Raw genomic sequence first — 16,877 nt, 5'->3', positions numbered from 1 at the left:
GAAGATTAATTTTTTTGTTTCTTTTTAAATGAACAAAAAATAAACTTTAAAGACACATGCAAAGCACTGTAAAATGACAAAAATTTGCCATTGTAGTTTGTTATTGTTGCTGGCTTATTAGATACGGCATATTTCAACAACTTTTTATTTTTCCGTCACACCTTTTTAAAAATGTGTTCCTAGCATGATATTCAAACAAGCAGGGAGCATTTTATTCAAGCAGTCATATTTTAAGTTTCAGTATTTAATATGTTGTTTTTGTTTAATCTTGAGTCATATGAAGGGTCACGTGGCAATAACATTTAGGCATGTAGACATGGGGAGAAACACTTTTTATATTCAGATAATCTTAAACTTGTTTCTTGGACATGACAGTGAGTTCGTGCCAAGAAGTCATCAGATCTTACACTAATAGAGTAAAATAAAAATCCACTTCCACTGGTCAGTGAAGAGGGCAGTGGTGATATTGCGTGTTTTATGATTTGAATGAGAGAGCAGAAGCTAGATGAGAGAAATGCAGTTAAAAAAAGAAAAAAAGGTAATAAGTAGGACCAAAAAGAAAGAGAGAGAGGGAAACTTAATGGGTGACTGCTGGTGTGTGAAAATTAACTCTATGGGGAATCTGCCTTTGAGATATTTAACTGAGCTATTTGATTAGAGGAAATGAGCCCATTTACCGTAATTGGATGCAGTTAGCTTTCTCTAACCCACTCCTTTTTTCTACCATTTCCTTTCCATCTGTTTGTGTCTGTCATTAATCATTCTCCCCTTGTTCACCGAGTAAATATTTTTTTGTAATAAGTAGAAGAAAGGCAGCAGAAATAATCCTGTCACAAAACAGGGGATGTCTCCAAATGGATTAGTAGATTGGTGTCCTGCTTAATCAATGTGTTGTGTAATACCTTTTGAGACCCTGTGTTTTTATTTAAGGGGTAATTGAGTTAAATGCTGCAGGAGTTTGACTTCACAGCTTCTCAACAAACTCTTCTTGAATTCAATGCTGGAAAAATAAAGAAAGGTGGGTTACTTGTGCCCAATTTATGTGGTGTATTTAAAAAACATTCTCTCATAGTTAAGAACAAAAGGTAAACACTAGTGTCCAGCTGATGCTTACACAATAGCATTTATGCATCTGGAATGTGATGTTTGCTTTCCTGCCGGTATTGCTGCGCTGCACTGCTCTGCAGTGCCATGCTCAGTCCACTTGGAGGCGCTGTGCATCCTTTAGACAACACGATGTGGGTGCGCTTGTAAGTGCTACTGGTTTGTGTGTGCCAGTATTTTTCTGGCTATATGTGGCCCTATCTGCATTCATATGCCTCTGTGCAAAATCAAGGAGTGGGCTACCTGAGCTCATAATAACATTCCCATGATGCACCATGCAGCTCTGTACTGTACCAGCTTTACAAAATTGGCATTGTGAAATGGAGGGCCACTTTTCACAGTTACTGCCGATGTATTCCAGCTCTCAGCTCAATGTTTCATAGAATGCAACAGCACCAGTAGACCTGGGAACATTTTATATTTAAACTGCTTGAATATTTGAAGGTTGTTTTTTTGTTTTTGATTTAAAGCAGCTCACAGCCGATCATAAACGCAGTGGGTGAAGACAAAGCTGAAGCTGACACAGTAGGAAATTCACATGCTGATTGATGCGTTCTACTATTTATATTATTGTGGACAATAATAGCAACCCATATGCATTGTAACGGCTCTAAAAACATTTTACTTCTGTAAAACACATTTGTATTATAATGTGTTTTGACAGTCATGTGTAATTCTTCATTTGGCATTGGGTTTTGTTGTGCTGTTTGGCCTCGCAAATTACTGTAGAGTCGAATCAGTCCACATTAACCTTTTCATCATGCAATGCAGGGTTATTAGATTGTGTTCTTTGACATTATCATCAGAGCTTTTTTGAGCTTTGATTTGATTCCTATTTACCTGAACTTTGTGGTCACATTAAAATGGAGAAGTTAAATTAGTTCTGTTGATTTCCTGAACCATAAGCATTGAACTTTCTCTCGTTTAAAAGAAAATATTTCCCTTCCTTGGAATTACAGCTCAGCATCTCCCTTCACAGTATGAAACCTTGAATGAAATATGCTTCAGTGTTATCTTTTCTTTTTGCTTATAATTCTGCACGTTTTAATCCGTTTTTCTCCTGGGTAGCTGTTCTTTTTTTTCTACCTTTTTCCTTCATTCCCTCCCTCTTTTGTGTGTGTTTCCTTACCAAACTCATGGTTGTTCAGTAATCCTTTGGTTTTTCCCTCGGCTTCCTCAAAGCTGCAGAATTACCGTCGCCTCTTATCCCTGATTTATTTATTTTGCCTCTAATTTTGGGCTTTTGTGGAGCCAGGTTGAGACAGGTCAATTCATTAGTGTTTAAATGAGTGAGGTGCTTAAGCCTTTTGTCTGCAGACTGCTCAGCCATTTATGGAACATGGTGCCAGTGCCCCAGCTATGCTGTTGTTTTAATGAGGCTTATAGCTCACTTGCTTTTGTTTGTCTTGATTTTTAGACCGACAGCTGCAACGCTTTAAGGTAAATAGTGGTTTTTGTGTACATCTCTTTTGGTGCATTCAGTCCTTTGTTTAGGGATCATCACACAGACACACACACACACAGTTCTACCTTGTGAAGATGGTGGTCAAATGACATCATGTGATCTATAATTATCAATCATGATCACGCTTCATACCCACAGTCGTGATCAATTTTGTTCACCATAGATCATTACCACAATGTTTTTATAAACACTTTGGATTCCCAGCTATACCCCCACCTGTTGAAAGAATTAAGCTGCTGCTTATTAGGGCCCTGTTTGGAAGAACAAAGCCAATAACATAGCAGATTGCCAAGATAATTGCAAAATCAATTATAGTGACAAAATTGGGTTGATTAAGTGTGATCAATTTATGGACTTTAAATTTAGCTAGCAGGCTTTATTGCTTGCTGTCCAAGGAGTGCATCTGTGAAGATTTTACCAATATATTTGATCTAGCTTATTGGGATTGCAGATAAATAAATTCCAGTCATTTTTAGCGAAGGAAATGAGCAAACGAAGGTATGGAAAAACTATGTTAGGTAAATTTTCTTCACTTGGGCACATTTTAGTTCTAACAACAAACTAATAAGTGAGTATAAAAGGTGAGTCGATTTTAAATAATTCCCTGCTTAATATCATTAAGCAATCCCAATATTAGATTGCTTTCACTGTGATGTGTGCATTTCCCTAAGTGGACTGCCTTACGGTGTAGCTGCTAGGGTCTAGATCCTTATAGCTGCACTGTAAGGAGGGAGGAAGATGTTTTAGTTTGAGGAGGGTGATGCTTTTAGTAAGTATTCTCATAGTCCAAACCAAAGGATATATGATTCACTGAATGTTTTTGATTGCATATGTTTTTAAAGTAAAATACCTGTTTAAAGTACATGTAAAACTGTGATAATTATTTAAAACTGCAAGGTATGAAATGGCACGTAACATGAGAATCAAATATAGTCTAGACTTACTTTCACAAGTATTAAAGAACTGCTGCATTAATGCAGCCTGTTTTTGTTTATTATACTGTTTATTTGTGACCAAGATCGTTTTTATACGAGTGTCTGTGACTACAATTTATAGACTATGCACAGCACTGTTATTTTGTCAACACTGTGCACCAAATGAAATGGAGGAGGAAAGATAAATCTTGGAAAGACATACTGCTGATTCAAGTTTTCTCCAAGTCTGTTTTACTCTGTTTTGCAGCTGCTATCACTCATTAAACAATGCCAGTCAGTATATTCCCACCACAATGCCTCTGTTTCTGCTTTCCAGTGCATAATATAATTGAAGAGAAAAATAATTACATGAAGAATATTGCCACTTTTAGCTATGTCATTGTTTCTTTGATGAATGCAAATGATCTGTATATGTAAAAACAGTATTTTACTTAATAAGATTTTATGTAGGAAGACAAGAAGCTCATTATTATATCTAATAGTAAAAAACTTGACAGTATTTTAGGGTTCATAATGAATGGAAGACATCTTCAAATGATCAGTGTTATTATCTGTAAATTTCTGGAACATTAAGGAAAAAAAAGTAGAGTATAAAAAGCGATTCATTAAATTATTTTTATGCTATAAAGGCACATTCACAGCAACAGAGTAATTTATATCAAGGTTGTGCCAAAGAAGCTCTTAATATGACATTTCTAGTTGCTACAAGGTACAAGTTTTGTGTCTGCTCAGAGTCGTCTTTTTACAAGTATGAGCTTTTAATACCAGCTTTTATTTAGGAGTTTAGGTGTTAAAGATTTAGTTGTAATTAAACAAGTCGCATACCTTCTTTGCTGTATATTGGAATTCCGTTATTAGACAGGATGTTGGTTTGAATGAAAGCTCGACCAGTAATTTAAAAATAATATTTCTTTTCATTATAACTGAGATTCGATAATGACATTTTTCTCTCTGAACCCAGGATTTGTTGTTGTTCTTTGAATTTTACTCCTGAATATATTGAATATTAACCACTCACAGCATATGCCTAACCATTCCTGTTAAAGCCAAGAAGACTCGGAGTACAAACGGGAATTATCCCCCATTTCAGTCATCCTGCGGTGGTTCTATTCAGAAAACGTATTTGTGAGTGTTCAAAAGCTGCAGAGTATTTGGGTGAATGGACTACAATGACATACACTCACTCTCTCTCTCTCACTCACTCACTCTCTCTCACACACACACACACACACACACACACACACACACACACACACACACACACACACACACACACACACACAGACACACACACACAGACACACTCACACACGTAACAATAGATGCCCATGCAGTGCCAGCCCATTTTTAAGAAACAGCACTGCATTGACACTTAAGCTGCGATTACACAGTGTTTTTCTTCAGATGCTATTTTGTGAGGTACAAAAGTAAAGATCTGTTTTGGCTACCCTGCCAAAGTAAGCAATGTAAGATTTCCTCACAGGATTGCAATTCACTTTATATGGATTGAAAGAGGCAAAAACACCCACAAAAAATGTCAGCCTACAACTTCACCCTGGCAACTGTTGGTTTTAAACTTTTATCTTGCCCCGAAGTTTGTCTTTTTAAAATGTTAAAACAAAGATGAACTTTATCCAGATCTGTAGTTTGTGGTTTTAGCTCACTGTGTGCCATGAGGCTAATTTACATGCAGACCATGAAAAGCTACACTTCAAGGAAACAATGGTTACAATGAAGTTTTCTACCATGAACTTTTTTTTCCAAGTCTTCATGCTGGCAGTCTTGGAATTTTTTTTTTTTAGGGATAACTCTAAAACTGAGAGAAAGAAGTTTAGCATTCGACCTTTTTCAGTGACTCTGACGGTTTTAATCAGTATTTGATCCAGGGAAGTTTATTCGAAGATCCAGCTGATGTCATTGTGTAAGCAGAGCACTGTGAAGCAGATTAAGTTGGCAGAACTACCCGAGGCTTTTTATTGTTCCGAAAGCTGCTCATCCTACAGAGTTTGTATTGAAGGAGACAAAAACACTTGGTGTTTAAAATGTGCACATCAAATTGTCAAAATTGTCAAATTCATGTGCTACAAGCCAAATAGTTATCCCTTTTGTGAACAATACTACATTAGGTTCAAAGCTACTTTCTATATGTAAGCAGGGATTGATTTTCCAGTTTAATCGGCAGGTTCCCAAATCATGCGACTTTCATATTCATTATTAAAGAAAACAGTTTTTAAGAGTCATCATGATCAAATTAGTTTTAAAAATTCATACTCAGCCTAACCTAACAAGATGATACAGTAGTTGGCTAGAGCACAGGGGTTATTGCATTCAACAAGATACCCTTAATACACAGAAAACAGTGAAAGCTCCTTCTTTTTGTCCGTGTTTTAAGTAATTAACCTGGGGCCAGATCTGTGCCAGAGATGGATTGCCATCATAAATGACTACTTTAGTGGACTTGAGGACTTTAGTGTACATATAACTTAATCCAATCTACTGCTGACATGGGTGCACACCCACCTGCCTACTGGGAGATTATCCTGAATTTTTCACTGCTCTAAGCTGTTGGGTCCTGCCAGTGTGAATTGAAATTTCCCCTGGAAGTGCAAACTGTAATTTGAGGACAGTCAATAAAAGGGAAGTTCTGTATTCAGGTGCTGAAGCAGTTTGGTGGTTCAGTCCCTTGCTCCTCGTCTTGACATGACAAAGTATCCTTTTAGAAAACACTGATCCATAATATGTTGCTGATGTTAGTAGAGTATATTGATAAAACCAAATGATTTTCTGTAGAAGAAAAGAAGGAAGTGATGAAAGATATAGGGGAAATTTTATATTGCTCAGTGGATGATAATTTTACATTTCATTTACCTTGATATTGGAGTCATGACAGGTGATTCTGCAATGTGCATAATATCACACAAAGCTTCAGGTGTCTATACTGAATGCATTTTAACACCATCCTTCATAAAAAACTTGTGCTTCCTGTGTAATTTTTGTACAAAGCTGTGCGTTTTGTCAAATGCCTCTTACTGCACACCAGTGCTCCAGCTGAATAAGCTCAGCTGCTGCTGTTTTACTCTCTCTGCTATGTGACTGTTTTATAGATGTTTTGAGTTGTTTCAAGACACACACAGATTTGTGCGCACACATGGAGAAACTATCAAATAGCTAAAGAGTTAAAATGCCTTGATGCAAAGAAGGATCTACCTTTACCTCAGTGTTGGGTCACAGTTATGATGCTAATATACATTTCTAACTGTGCAAATTTAGAGGTGGCTGATCCGCCCAAAAAACATTCTCTCTTCTCTCTACCTTTAGTGTTAAAACTTTTATTTACTGGATGGGAGTTACAAGGTTAGAGAAAAGAGTGCAACAGGCTGGGGGAGAGAAGGAAGTCAAAAATCAGAAAAAAGGAAGCGAGAAATGATAAAAGAAAAAACAAAAGTGACAGGTTGATTTGTATACAGACTCTTCAAACAACAAAGATTCCACCCACGTTTTGGTTGATACCGTTTGGAAGAATGCAAAAATATGTTTTGTTTATTCTATTTCCTTCATTCATTTCTTCTTCATTAAGTCTGAAACACTGTGTACAAGGCAGTTATCGCGCAACTCACGAGATATTCAATAATGAGTAATTTTATGCTTCTGTCTTCTAGTCAAAGCCCCGTCAATTTAGCTTCGTAAGGCACAAAATTGCTTTAGAAAAATAAAGCTTTGAACTATTGATTCTTTCCTTTGCTTTTGGGTGTGCTTTGAATTATTTGGTAGACAGCTGCACGGCAATCAGAATAGCTGCATATTTTGAGGCTGTTGTGTGAAGTGTTTTGTTGAAATTTCAAAGCTTTCTGAATTATCATTCATAAACGGGCAATATTTTTCTGAAAGCCTGTTCTGGTGTCTTTGTCTTGATGTATGGAATAAGATCATCTTCTTTCTGTTGTGGCACTGGAGTAAGACGATCATTTGAAACGGTATCAAAGACAAGGTAATTGATAGTGCTGCATTAACTGTTTTTTCTAGTAAATGAATTAATTGGCCAATGAAAATAGATTGGAAATAACAGAAATAATAAAAGGCTGCATCCATTTCCAAATCATGTGACACACACAAAACATATGCTTGCTAGGATGTATTAACCACAGGCAAAAACTGCATCTCAGCCCTGGTTTTTTCTCTCCCTGGTTTTGTAGCTGGTCTTCCTCCAAAAAAATGACTTTGCCAAGAAGCAAATTGATATAACAACTTTAATGCACTCATATATAAGTAATATAACAGTGATGCTATTTAATGCTTTTGTTTTCTATAATTTTTGTGTTTATTTTTGTGATTTTCAGGACATCCTTAACAACCTGGACCCTCTGGCAACAGGAGAATTGGATGATGATGACCTCATGCTGGATGTGGACCTCCCAGAGGATGGCTTACATGGTCAGAACACATGCGTACTTGCAGACATATACACAGAGACATGTAGTTCCTAACTGCAGTTATCTTATTCAGATTTGTAAGGTTATTTTGCGGCCATGGAAATTGCTGCAGCTTTATTGGCTAGAACCGTTCCTTTTATTTATAAGCAGATACTTCCAGCAAAGCTTTTCTGATCAAAACTGTAAATAAAACCATTGCCAAGGCCAGAACTTTCTATTTCTAGTAGTCTCATTATGTGGCATATAATGGCTTGAACAAATTGTATCCTTGGGTGAAGATTTGCCTCAGAAACATCCAGCAAACTCTTTTAATGGATACAGGGTTGTCTGTAATGTGGTGTACTCTTTTAATGTTTGATTGATGAAGTTATTAATTTCAGCTCCAAGTCTGACATAAAACTGGCTTTGGATAAGAGCTACTTTTAGAAGTTTTCAGCCAGCTGTTTGGCTGTGTTTATGATGGATGAACAGATGCACATGTACTTGGTACGTGTGCATATGGTACAGACACAACCAAAGTAGATATACAGGCTTAGCAAGACCTGCCTGTACATATGTTTCTCTTGACAGCATCAGTATGGTTTTACATGATTAGTTTAATGGTTTTATATTCAGACAGCACGTCACCCACCTCTGCCTTGATCCTTTATCTGTGGAGTCTTGGCTGTTTTCTCTAATCATTTTCACTTTTCACTGCAAATTTAATCAAACTCCGGATTCATTAAGATTGAGTAAAATAGCTTCTATGTAGGTGTTAAAGGTAATCAGGTCACATCATTACCACATCATAATAGTGTTGACAGTATTATTACTGGATTGTTCAGATAATGTTTGTCACAAGGAGAGAGAAGGGTTGAGATTGACCTCTCATGTCATTAAATCTATTGAACTCGAGTGAGTGACCCCCCCCCCCCCCCGTCAATCTTAAAACCATTCTTATCAAAGTAGAATTCAAGGCTAATGGGTTTAATGCATGATACCTCTGACAAGCCTATACAGTATGTGCAAACAGCACTCCCTTCAACCTCCTAAAATGCAATGTAGATTTTGTGTGCATGCTTTCCTGTGCACATGCAAGGTTATGAGTGCACTTGTGCATCATTTATTAAGCTACTGCAACAAAAACTACTTTAGATTTGAATCTGTGCTTCCAAGTAAAAAAAAACAAAAAAAAACAACTAGAACAGAAACAGACTGTTAGAAATTTCATGAACGTAGAATTTATTGCGTACTTGGCATACCCAGGAAATTTGCATCAAAGTATATATTGTCTGTAAACAGTGATCTCCTTGTTTTTGAGAGAGGGACACAGAGACACGCTAGAGGAATGTGAATTGGAATGTCATCGCTTCCTAATCCTTTTCGGGTAGCAGCCATATTTATAGCTCAGTATGTCATGGGTAGAGTTAGTGTCATGTGAGGCAGAGTGAAAGCAAGACAGGCTGAGGATTCCAGTTTGACCCAGCCCACAGGGCAGGCCGAGAGATGTGGGATACGGATGGGTGTTGCTCCTAAAGACACCCCGGCTCAAAACAGGAAGAGCAAAAGGGGAGAAGAGGACTTAAAAAACAAGTGGAGGATAGAGGAGGCCTCACAAAATCTTTTCATCCAGCTGTCAGGTCACTTGACAAAAAGAGGGGCCACAGTTTTCCTCTCTTGCCTGTCTCAGCTGGTGACTTCCTAGCTTGGACACGAACCAGTCACCTCATCTGCTCTCTTACCACCACCACCGCCACAGTCCTCTCTCCCCGGCTCCAGTTCCTAGGGAGTTCCCAGAAAAACAAGGCTGTCAACAAAGACTGGGCCAGGCAGGAGGGGAGCTCAGTTGACTTTCTCTCTGGCCTTTTAACAGTTCACCAGCTGACTGGACAAGGAGTTATTTTGCTCTAGTCTTCGTCTGAGTTTCTCTACATTTACGGATTTTTTTTCCCAACACTTGGAACATATTCAGATTGTTTTACTTAGAAGGCTTTTTCTGAGCTGAAAAGCAGTCACTGTACGTGGTTAACTTTCCTGGAATGTAGCAGCTCAGTATGAGACAGACTGTCTGCTCCTGTGCTATGAGGTGACACTCTGGGTAAAGTATTTTAACCACAGCTGCTGAATTCCTCAGATTGGATCTTTTAGTCTGCCAATATTTGTTTAAATCTCTTTTTCTTTATCTCTTTCTACCCATTTTCCTTCAGTCCAAAGAGCATCTGGTATATAGAAAGTCAAGGGTCCTTTTGATTTCCTGGGGGTTGCGCTCTGTTAGTTGTCAATTTTGTTGCAGTCATGGTTCATTTCACAGCTATATGCTATTGAGTATTGCCAAATACTGTGTCCTTTTACCTCCTTGAAAATGAAATGGCTTGTCACTTTGTGTGTGTGTGTGTGTGTGTGTGTGTGTGTGTGTGTGTGTGTGTGTGTGTGTGTGTGTGTGAGTGAGTGAGTGAGTGAGAGAGAGCAGTTGTTTGCATTTGATAGTGGGAACAGTTGAGAGGATGAGATGGATAATCTCATCATTTTCATGCAGATGTTTTAGAGTTTTTGAAAGAAGCACAGTGGTATTCATTACCACAGGGCATTCATAATAGTGCATTGTGCTATTGTGTTTTTGTGTATATTTGTATTACATTGTTAGTACTTTTTCTTTGTTTTAGGTATAGAGGGCAAACCCACAAAACTAAATGATTAGTTTGTAGTGTAAACACTTTTTTAAGGATAGAGTATGGATAGGTTCAGCTTAGAGTGAAGGTTAGAATTAACCCTCATCAACACAGGAAGCTCCTGGCAGCGATCTAGCGACCAGAGCATAGAAACTCAATGATATTTAGTGACTTCAGGTAACAATGGGTGAAATTACTGCTTGCAACTTGAAATGATACATTGGCATATGACAGGGACTAAATACATTATAGAGTTTTGTGTGCGTGTAACTTAGGGCTGTTGTAAAATGTGTATCTTTGAATTTTTATGCCTCATATTCACCCACAAACATAACAGTATCACCAGAAGTGATTTTTCTAAGGCTATACTCTACATCGAGGCTACATGTCAAACAGTTGCTTTACAAATTTTAGGTCATAATCCCCAACCATCACCTATGTCCTCTTCTTCCAGACATACATATATGTACTTTACTACATCTCACTTTGGTTTATATTCTCTCTTTATAGAGACTGATAGGATGTCCCATATTGAGCGCCCGGAGCGGGCCAATCGGCAGGGGCAGCGGCGTAAACACCATCGCTGGAGTGGATCAGATCACTTTCATAATGATACCAGGTCAGTCAGGTTTGAAAGAGTAAGAAATGTTAGAAAAATGTTAGAAAAAACCAAACAAAACTCATTATGGTTGCTATTGGTTCATCCAGCATCCATGTACATCACAGTTTTTAATCTGTATTTTACTCCACACATGCATTTCCCAAGGGTTTTGAGTCTCCACCTGGCCTTAAACTGGGAATCTTTCATGTTTTAGTCAATTGTGTAAACCACTACACTATTGAGCCACTACGTACAAATAAACTAACCTTAACATGAGTCTAAAAAGCCGAATTAAAAAGATATGAATACACTGAATATGTCACTGTTTCTCTGTCTTTGTTTTTTCGTTTTTCCCTCAGGGCTCATGTCTTCCAACATTATGATGGTTTCAGAGCTTCAAAGAACTCAGCCCGAAAGGAAGGCAGGGAGCATGGCTACATGCCAATGTTAGATGGACTTGCACTCGAGCACATGACTCAGGACTGCAGCTTCCTCAAGAACCAGCTGCTCAAGCTCAAAACGTTACTAGAGGTTCGACCCACATTTGCACAGATGCAAACACAAAAACCGATACACGTACTTGTACTGCTTATCATGGGGATGAGGGTGTTTTGGCTGCAGTTCTGTCTATAATTTATACATTTGTACTAGTTTTCTGTAGGTTTAGTTTTAGTAATCTTCTTCAGTATGCTGGGGGCAGACTATATCACTGAACACACTAAAAGTGGGTCTTAATAAAACTGAAAGGAGCTAGTTTTCTTAACAGGTTTCCACACTGAGTATTTTTAGGGGTTTTTTTGTGTCTAATTGCATAAATCCAGTAGCTGTTGCACTGTAGCGAGATCATAAAAGACAAGACAAGACTTTGCTATTTGTTTTAATGTACTGGGCCAGTCTTATTTTTGTTCACATAGGGCCTCATCCATTGTGAATTGTTGCAATTCAGATCAGTAAAATGAATTAAGTTGCGTGATGCAAAAGGCTTGTGTGCAACAGTACACTTGTGCTTCCGTTTTGTATATACAGTATGTGCGTCTGTGAAGGCGATCATTTAATAGATGCACCCCTGTCAATCAGAGAAATCCACTTAGAGGAAAGAAACAGATTGGATGACTGGGATGAAGAAAAGGGAAATGGAAGAAACTGAATGAGGAAATGTGCACTTACATGTACGAAGAACACACAAAATCATCTCTCTATTGAAACACAGCCAATTTTAGGCAATCGCAGAAATGCACAGAGGCATCGGCACTTCACACTGCACACTCAGTAAAACAAAATTATCTCGAATGCCTCGACTCAATTTAGCCTCTGCAGCATAAAAAGTAATGTTTACGTTTAATTCAAATGTCTCCTTCAGATCTGTTCACTGTGCTCGCTGCAATTAGTCAAACACTTGGGCTGTATAGCCTCAAGAGGGAAGATATTTTTTTAGCAACTTTGTTCTTAATTGTGCAGTTTTTTTTCATATGATCTTGAACTCAAAGCAAATGTAGGATGAGCTTCCAGCTGTGCTAAATCCTAAATCAAAGGCTGAAATCCAGCACAACTCTCTTTATACCTGCAGATTATAATTGGATAATTCTACATAACATTAATGAGGCTGAAGTGGAATGTACCCTTTAAGTGAAAATTGTTACCAAGCTAGTTGACAAAATGTTCATTAAACATTAAATACCAGACACTTAAGTACATATGCTTGGTTTCTAAAAGCCTGCGGCTGGCACTGATTAAATAATTGGGATAATAATTACATTAATGCTGTAGGAGTTTATAGAAAAGTCTAACACACAAGTAGCCACTGATACAAGGACATTTTTTGGATATAAATAAATGTCTTTAGTTCAAAAACAAACTCTGCCTCTGGTATCTAACACTTGTGGCTGACAGTTCAGGGTCAGTGGAGTATATGTGCTAAAGAGTAAAATTATTCCACCATAGTGAAATATTGCTCCTGAGGCATGCTGTAGGCAGTTGCCATTGATTCAACTCACTGTGTACTCTCTGTCTGTGTGCGTGCCCTCTCTTGTGAATGTGTGTGTTTGTTTGTCTCCAGCTTGAGGATACAGACACTCCAGCAGATGTTCCTGTGGAATCTGAAGACAGTACCTCTGCAACACAGGTAAGAAACTGTGACCGGAGTTTACAGTGAAGATTGACTGAAAATGTGGTATATGATACATATCTATCTCTTGATCTATCACTTTATTATGCTTTTTTTAGTTCCTAAATAAGGGTGTGTATGTATATGTTTGTGTGCGTGTGTGTTTTTAGTTGGAGGTGCTGGTAAAGGAAGTGCAGGTGCTCAGAGAGGAACTGAGGAGTCGAGACAAGATCATTGCTCAGCTCACGCTGCAGTGTCAAGAACTACAACAACAACATCAACAGGAACAGATTGTGAGTCGTTGTAAACATGGCTTATACAACTGAAAAGGGGAATCTGTGCCACATATAGATATACTTGGAGTGTAACCATTCAGCCGTCCTGCCTCAGAGCTGAGACAGAAATTACACAGAATAGTTGTTTTGTTTTTTTTCAAGCATAGTAGGTGAGGCATATCTGCTGTTGAATTGTGTTTAAAGGTGTCATGAATTATTCTGCATCAAAGTTATTATAGTTGACAAAATTAAATTAAAAACTAAAAACATATGTGAAAAAACTATTAAGCAAACTAAAAAGGAAGGAAAGGAAAAACCTTACACTAAAATGTGTTTTAGTATGGTAAACAGAAAACACTGTGAAAATATTTATTTGCTTTTATGATTGACTGACCACAGGTTTAGTAAAAATAACATCCTCTTTTGGCAAGATGCAAACACAGTAGACATTTTGACACAAAGTATCAATGAATTAGTCTGAAAAACAGTGGAAAATGTCAATAAAATAAAAAAGAAAGAGGAAAGAAATAATAAAGTCAGGTGTGAATGCTCATAAACTGTAAATGCAAGTATAACATACAGAAGATCAATACAGGCTGTTCTTCAGTTCGATGAGATCTAGGTTTTACAAGATCCTCTGTGATTTACAGGCAGAGCTGAAATGGCTTCAAGGCTCATGTTTGCGTGTTGCATTCATGTAGCGCTCAAAGTGTTTTTTTCTGTCTGAGAGATCACCCCTGTGACACCAGATCTCTTTACTGATCTGCGATAGTTAGGCATGTCTGGCCATTGCTACTGCCTTATTCTTCTCTATCAGATCTTACAATTGAAGGTTTAAAAAGACAGATGGATGGATACAAATATGTAGTGTAAAAAGTCTTGATAGACCCACTTTTATAGTGTTCAAGTAATCAAAGAAGATGTACTGCAATACCCTTCATCATAGGTGGGAGTTGGGTATGTTGCTGGACTCCTACATGCACACCAGTGTGTTACTCATGCCTGCCAACAACTTCCATTCTGTTTGCCTTTAGCTGGCTCCATCTCCACTCTAACATTCATTAGTGTCCTGACCAGGCTCCCTTGTTAGCCAAACAACAGTATGCCTAGCTGACATTATTCAAATCCCTGCCATATCAAGAAATACCAAAATGTCAAAGCAAGGTCTGTCCTCCTGCCTTGCCACTGCATAGCATTCTTCCAATTAGAATAAGCACCCACCCACAGGTTCTTCAGTCAGAACGATATTGTTGCACCCTTAGCCTCAACAAGCAGAGGCAGTAAGAAAAAGCTGGGGCATGTTTTCAGATCTTTGGCTGACTTTAATGAGTGTAGAAGCTGAAGGAGTGAAAGTGTTGGACGACGGCAGAAAGAAAATAAAAACGGAAACAGCAACATTTACTCCTCCGACTGTACTCAAGCATTTTGTGTGCAGCCGTTAGAAGAATGTCAGAAGAATGTCCTCTCAGTAAAAGACTGAATGATGAAACCAAAAACAAAGAAACACAAAAGTTTTGGAAGTTTTCTTCTGTCAAGTGTGTTTGGTGAAAATGTAACAATTATGTGCAGGTCATTTGGTTCATATTGGAACTTGAGTTAAAAAGACAACGGCGACTGGACCTGCTTTATGTCCTTGAAATTGGGTAGGAGATAATATTAAAGTTGGTAAAGATTCAAGTAAAGCTGAGGGAGGTAAATCATTAGAAAGTGCTGAGAAACAGACATGTGGAAAAAATGAGTAAACTGAACATAGTGCAGTAATGAGAAAACAATAGAGGAGCTGCGTGTGGCTGGGAGACGGTCTGTTGCTGTACACAGTGTGTGTCTATGTGTGTGTTTGTGTACATTGAAGGCTAAGAGGAGAAAATGGGAGTGAAAATGAAATAATGGGAGAGAGGAAAGTGGAACTATCAAAGATAAAAAACTGATTTCCCAGTGTTGCTTGACAGCATGCAGCTTTGAAGGCTTCTTCTGCTGCACTTGAGGTAGACTGCTCGTGCTCACTGCACTGAAGTTTTCACCAAGGCTGGCAAACGCCTGCGATTCATGTCAGATCCTTTCATGCCTTTTCACAGCCAAAATTTCTTTGCTATTCAGCCACGTATGAAAAAATGTGATATTTAGCTCAAGTTTTTTTTGTTTGTTTTTTTAATGCACATCATTAGTTCCTCTGACCTTCTGATTCAATAATTGATTGAGTTAATCATTTGAATTAAAAGAAGGTTAGGGAAAGTGGTTTGTCAGGAAAGGTTTTGACTGATGAAAAAAGGAGGCAATATTGGGTGAACATGCGCTTAAAGTAAATGTCAGCGAGTTTAATTTACTGCAGGATATTTAAATTACTATGTAAAGGTAATTGTAGCCATTTACAACCTGGACTTGATTTTCCCTAATGTGCATCAATTTTAATCAGAGCAGGGTGATAATTTGCTAGCTCCCAGTTTTCGTGCACATTCAAGTCGTCTGGAAAAACTTTAAATTTATCAATTTAAAAATGAACCCTTGCTGAAGACGTTTTTTTCTTTTCATTCAAGTGATTACATCTGATATATTTAGCTTTTTGTTATGTATGGCAGCACATCAGTTAAGTTTTTGACTGGTGATGCCAAATGTTTGTGATTCATCCCAGTGGAAAAAAAGTCTCACTTATCTTTTTTTTTCTTAAAGCTTCAATTAACTTTCGAGTGAGATGTTTTCTTTTAAGTTCAACCCAGTTATTATTTAAAAGTTGAAGTGAGCTGAATCCAAGTGCACAGTGGGTGTTGTAGTAAAAGGGGACTTGCTTTCAGTACATTAAGGCCTATTCAGTTTTCTCTCTCAGAGGCATGAAAAGAAGTCACCAGAGTTAAAACCCTTTCTTGTCCTTCCTTCCTTTGCTCCCTTCTTCCTGCCTTTCTTTTCTCTTTCCCTCAGTCTGCTACAGGCCAGCAGGTCAAGTGTCAATGCCACCACCAGAGGGCTCCGTCTTCACTAAGACAGAGCGACAGACAGGTGGACAAACGTATGCAGCACCACTATGATAAGGCCACCCAGACGTACTGGAGACCACCAAACCATGCTGTGAGTCTGAAACATCAATTCATCAATGTTTTTTTTTTTTTTTCATCAGACTTCACCTTGGGATACAATGATGAGTGCATACATACAGCATATTGCTGACCTCTATTTGATAAAACATAAATTGAATCTTTGACAGTTTATTTAATGCAAAGAATAATGTAAAAAATAAATAAATATATATATATATAGATATAGATATATATGTGTTTGTGTGAGGTCGTTCAAATCTTTAGCTTAAGGCAAAAATCTAAAAGC

At 37.9% G+C, this 16,877-nt stretch overlaps 1 protein-coding gene across 3 annotated transcripts in view; it reads left to right on the top strand.

Moving 5' to 3' along the window:
• Positions 1 to 16,877, top strand: part of ccser2a (coiled-coil serine-rich protein 2a) — a 49,744-nt gene that overhangs the window by 16,774 nt on the left and 16,093 nt on the right. For all 3 annotated transcript variants that reach the window (XM_063491030.1, XM_063491033.1, XM_063491032.1), the window contains exons 4-9: positions 7,842 to 7,935; positions 11,093 to 11,201; positions 11,543 to 11,714; positions 13,240 to 13,305; positions 13,458 to 13,580; positions 16,476 to 16,622. In XM_063491030.1, the coding sequence (XP_063347100.1) occupies positions 7,842 to 7,935; positions 11,093 to 11,201; positions 11,543 to 11,714; positions 13,240 to 13,305; positions 13,458 to 13,580; positions 16,476 to 16,622 (711 nt within the window). The remainder of the gene's footprint in view (positions 1 to 7,841; positions 7,936 to 11,092; positions 11,202 to 11,542; positions 11,715 to 13,239; positions 13,306 to 13,457; positions 13,581 to 16,475; positions 16,623 to 16,877) is intronic.

This window comes from Pelmatolapia mariae, linkage group LG13, assembly GCF_036321145.2.
Source record: "Pelmatolapia mariae isolate MD_Pm_ZW linkage group LG13, Pm_UMD_F_2, whole genome shotgun sequence".
NCBI lineage: Eukaryota > Metazoa > Chordata > Actinopteri > Cichliformes > Cichlidae > Pelmatolapia > Pelmatolapia mariae.
The sequence above is the reverse complement of the archived record's forward strand: the minus strand, read 5'-3'. Positions and strand labels throughout refer to the sequence as shown.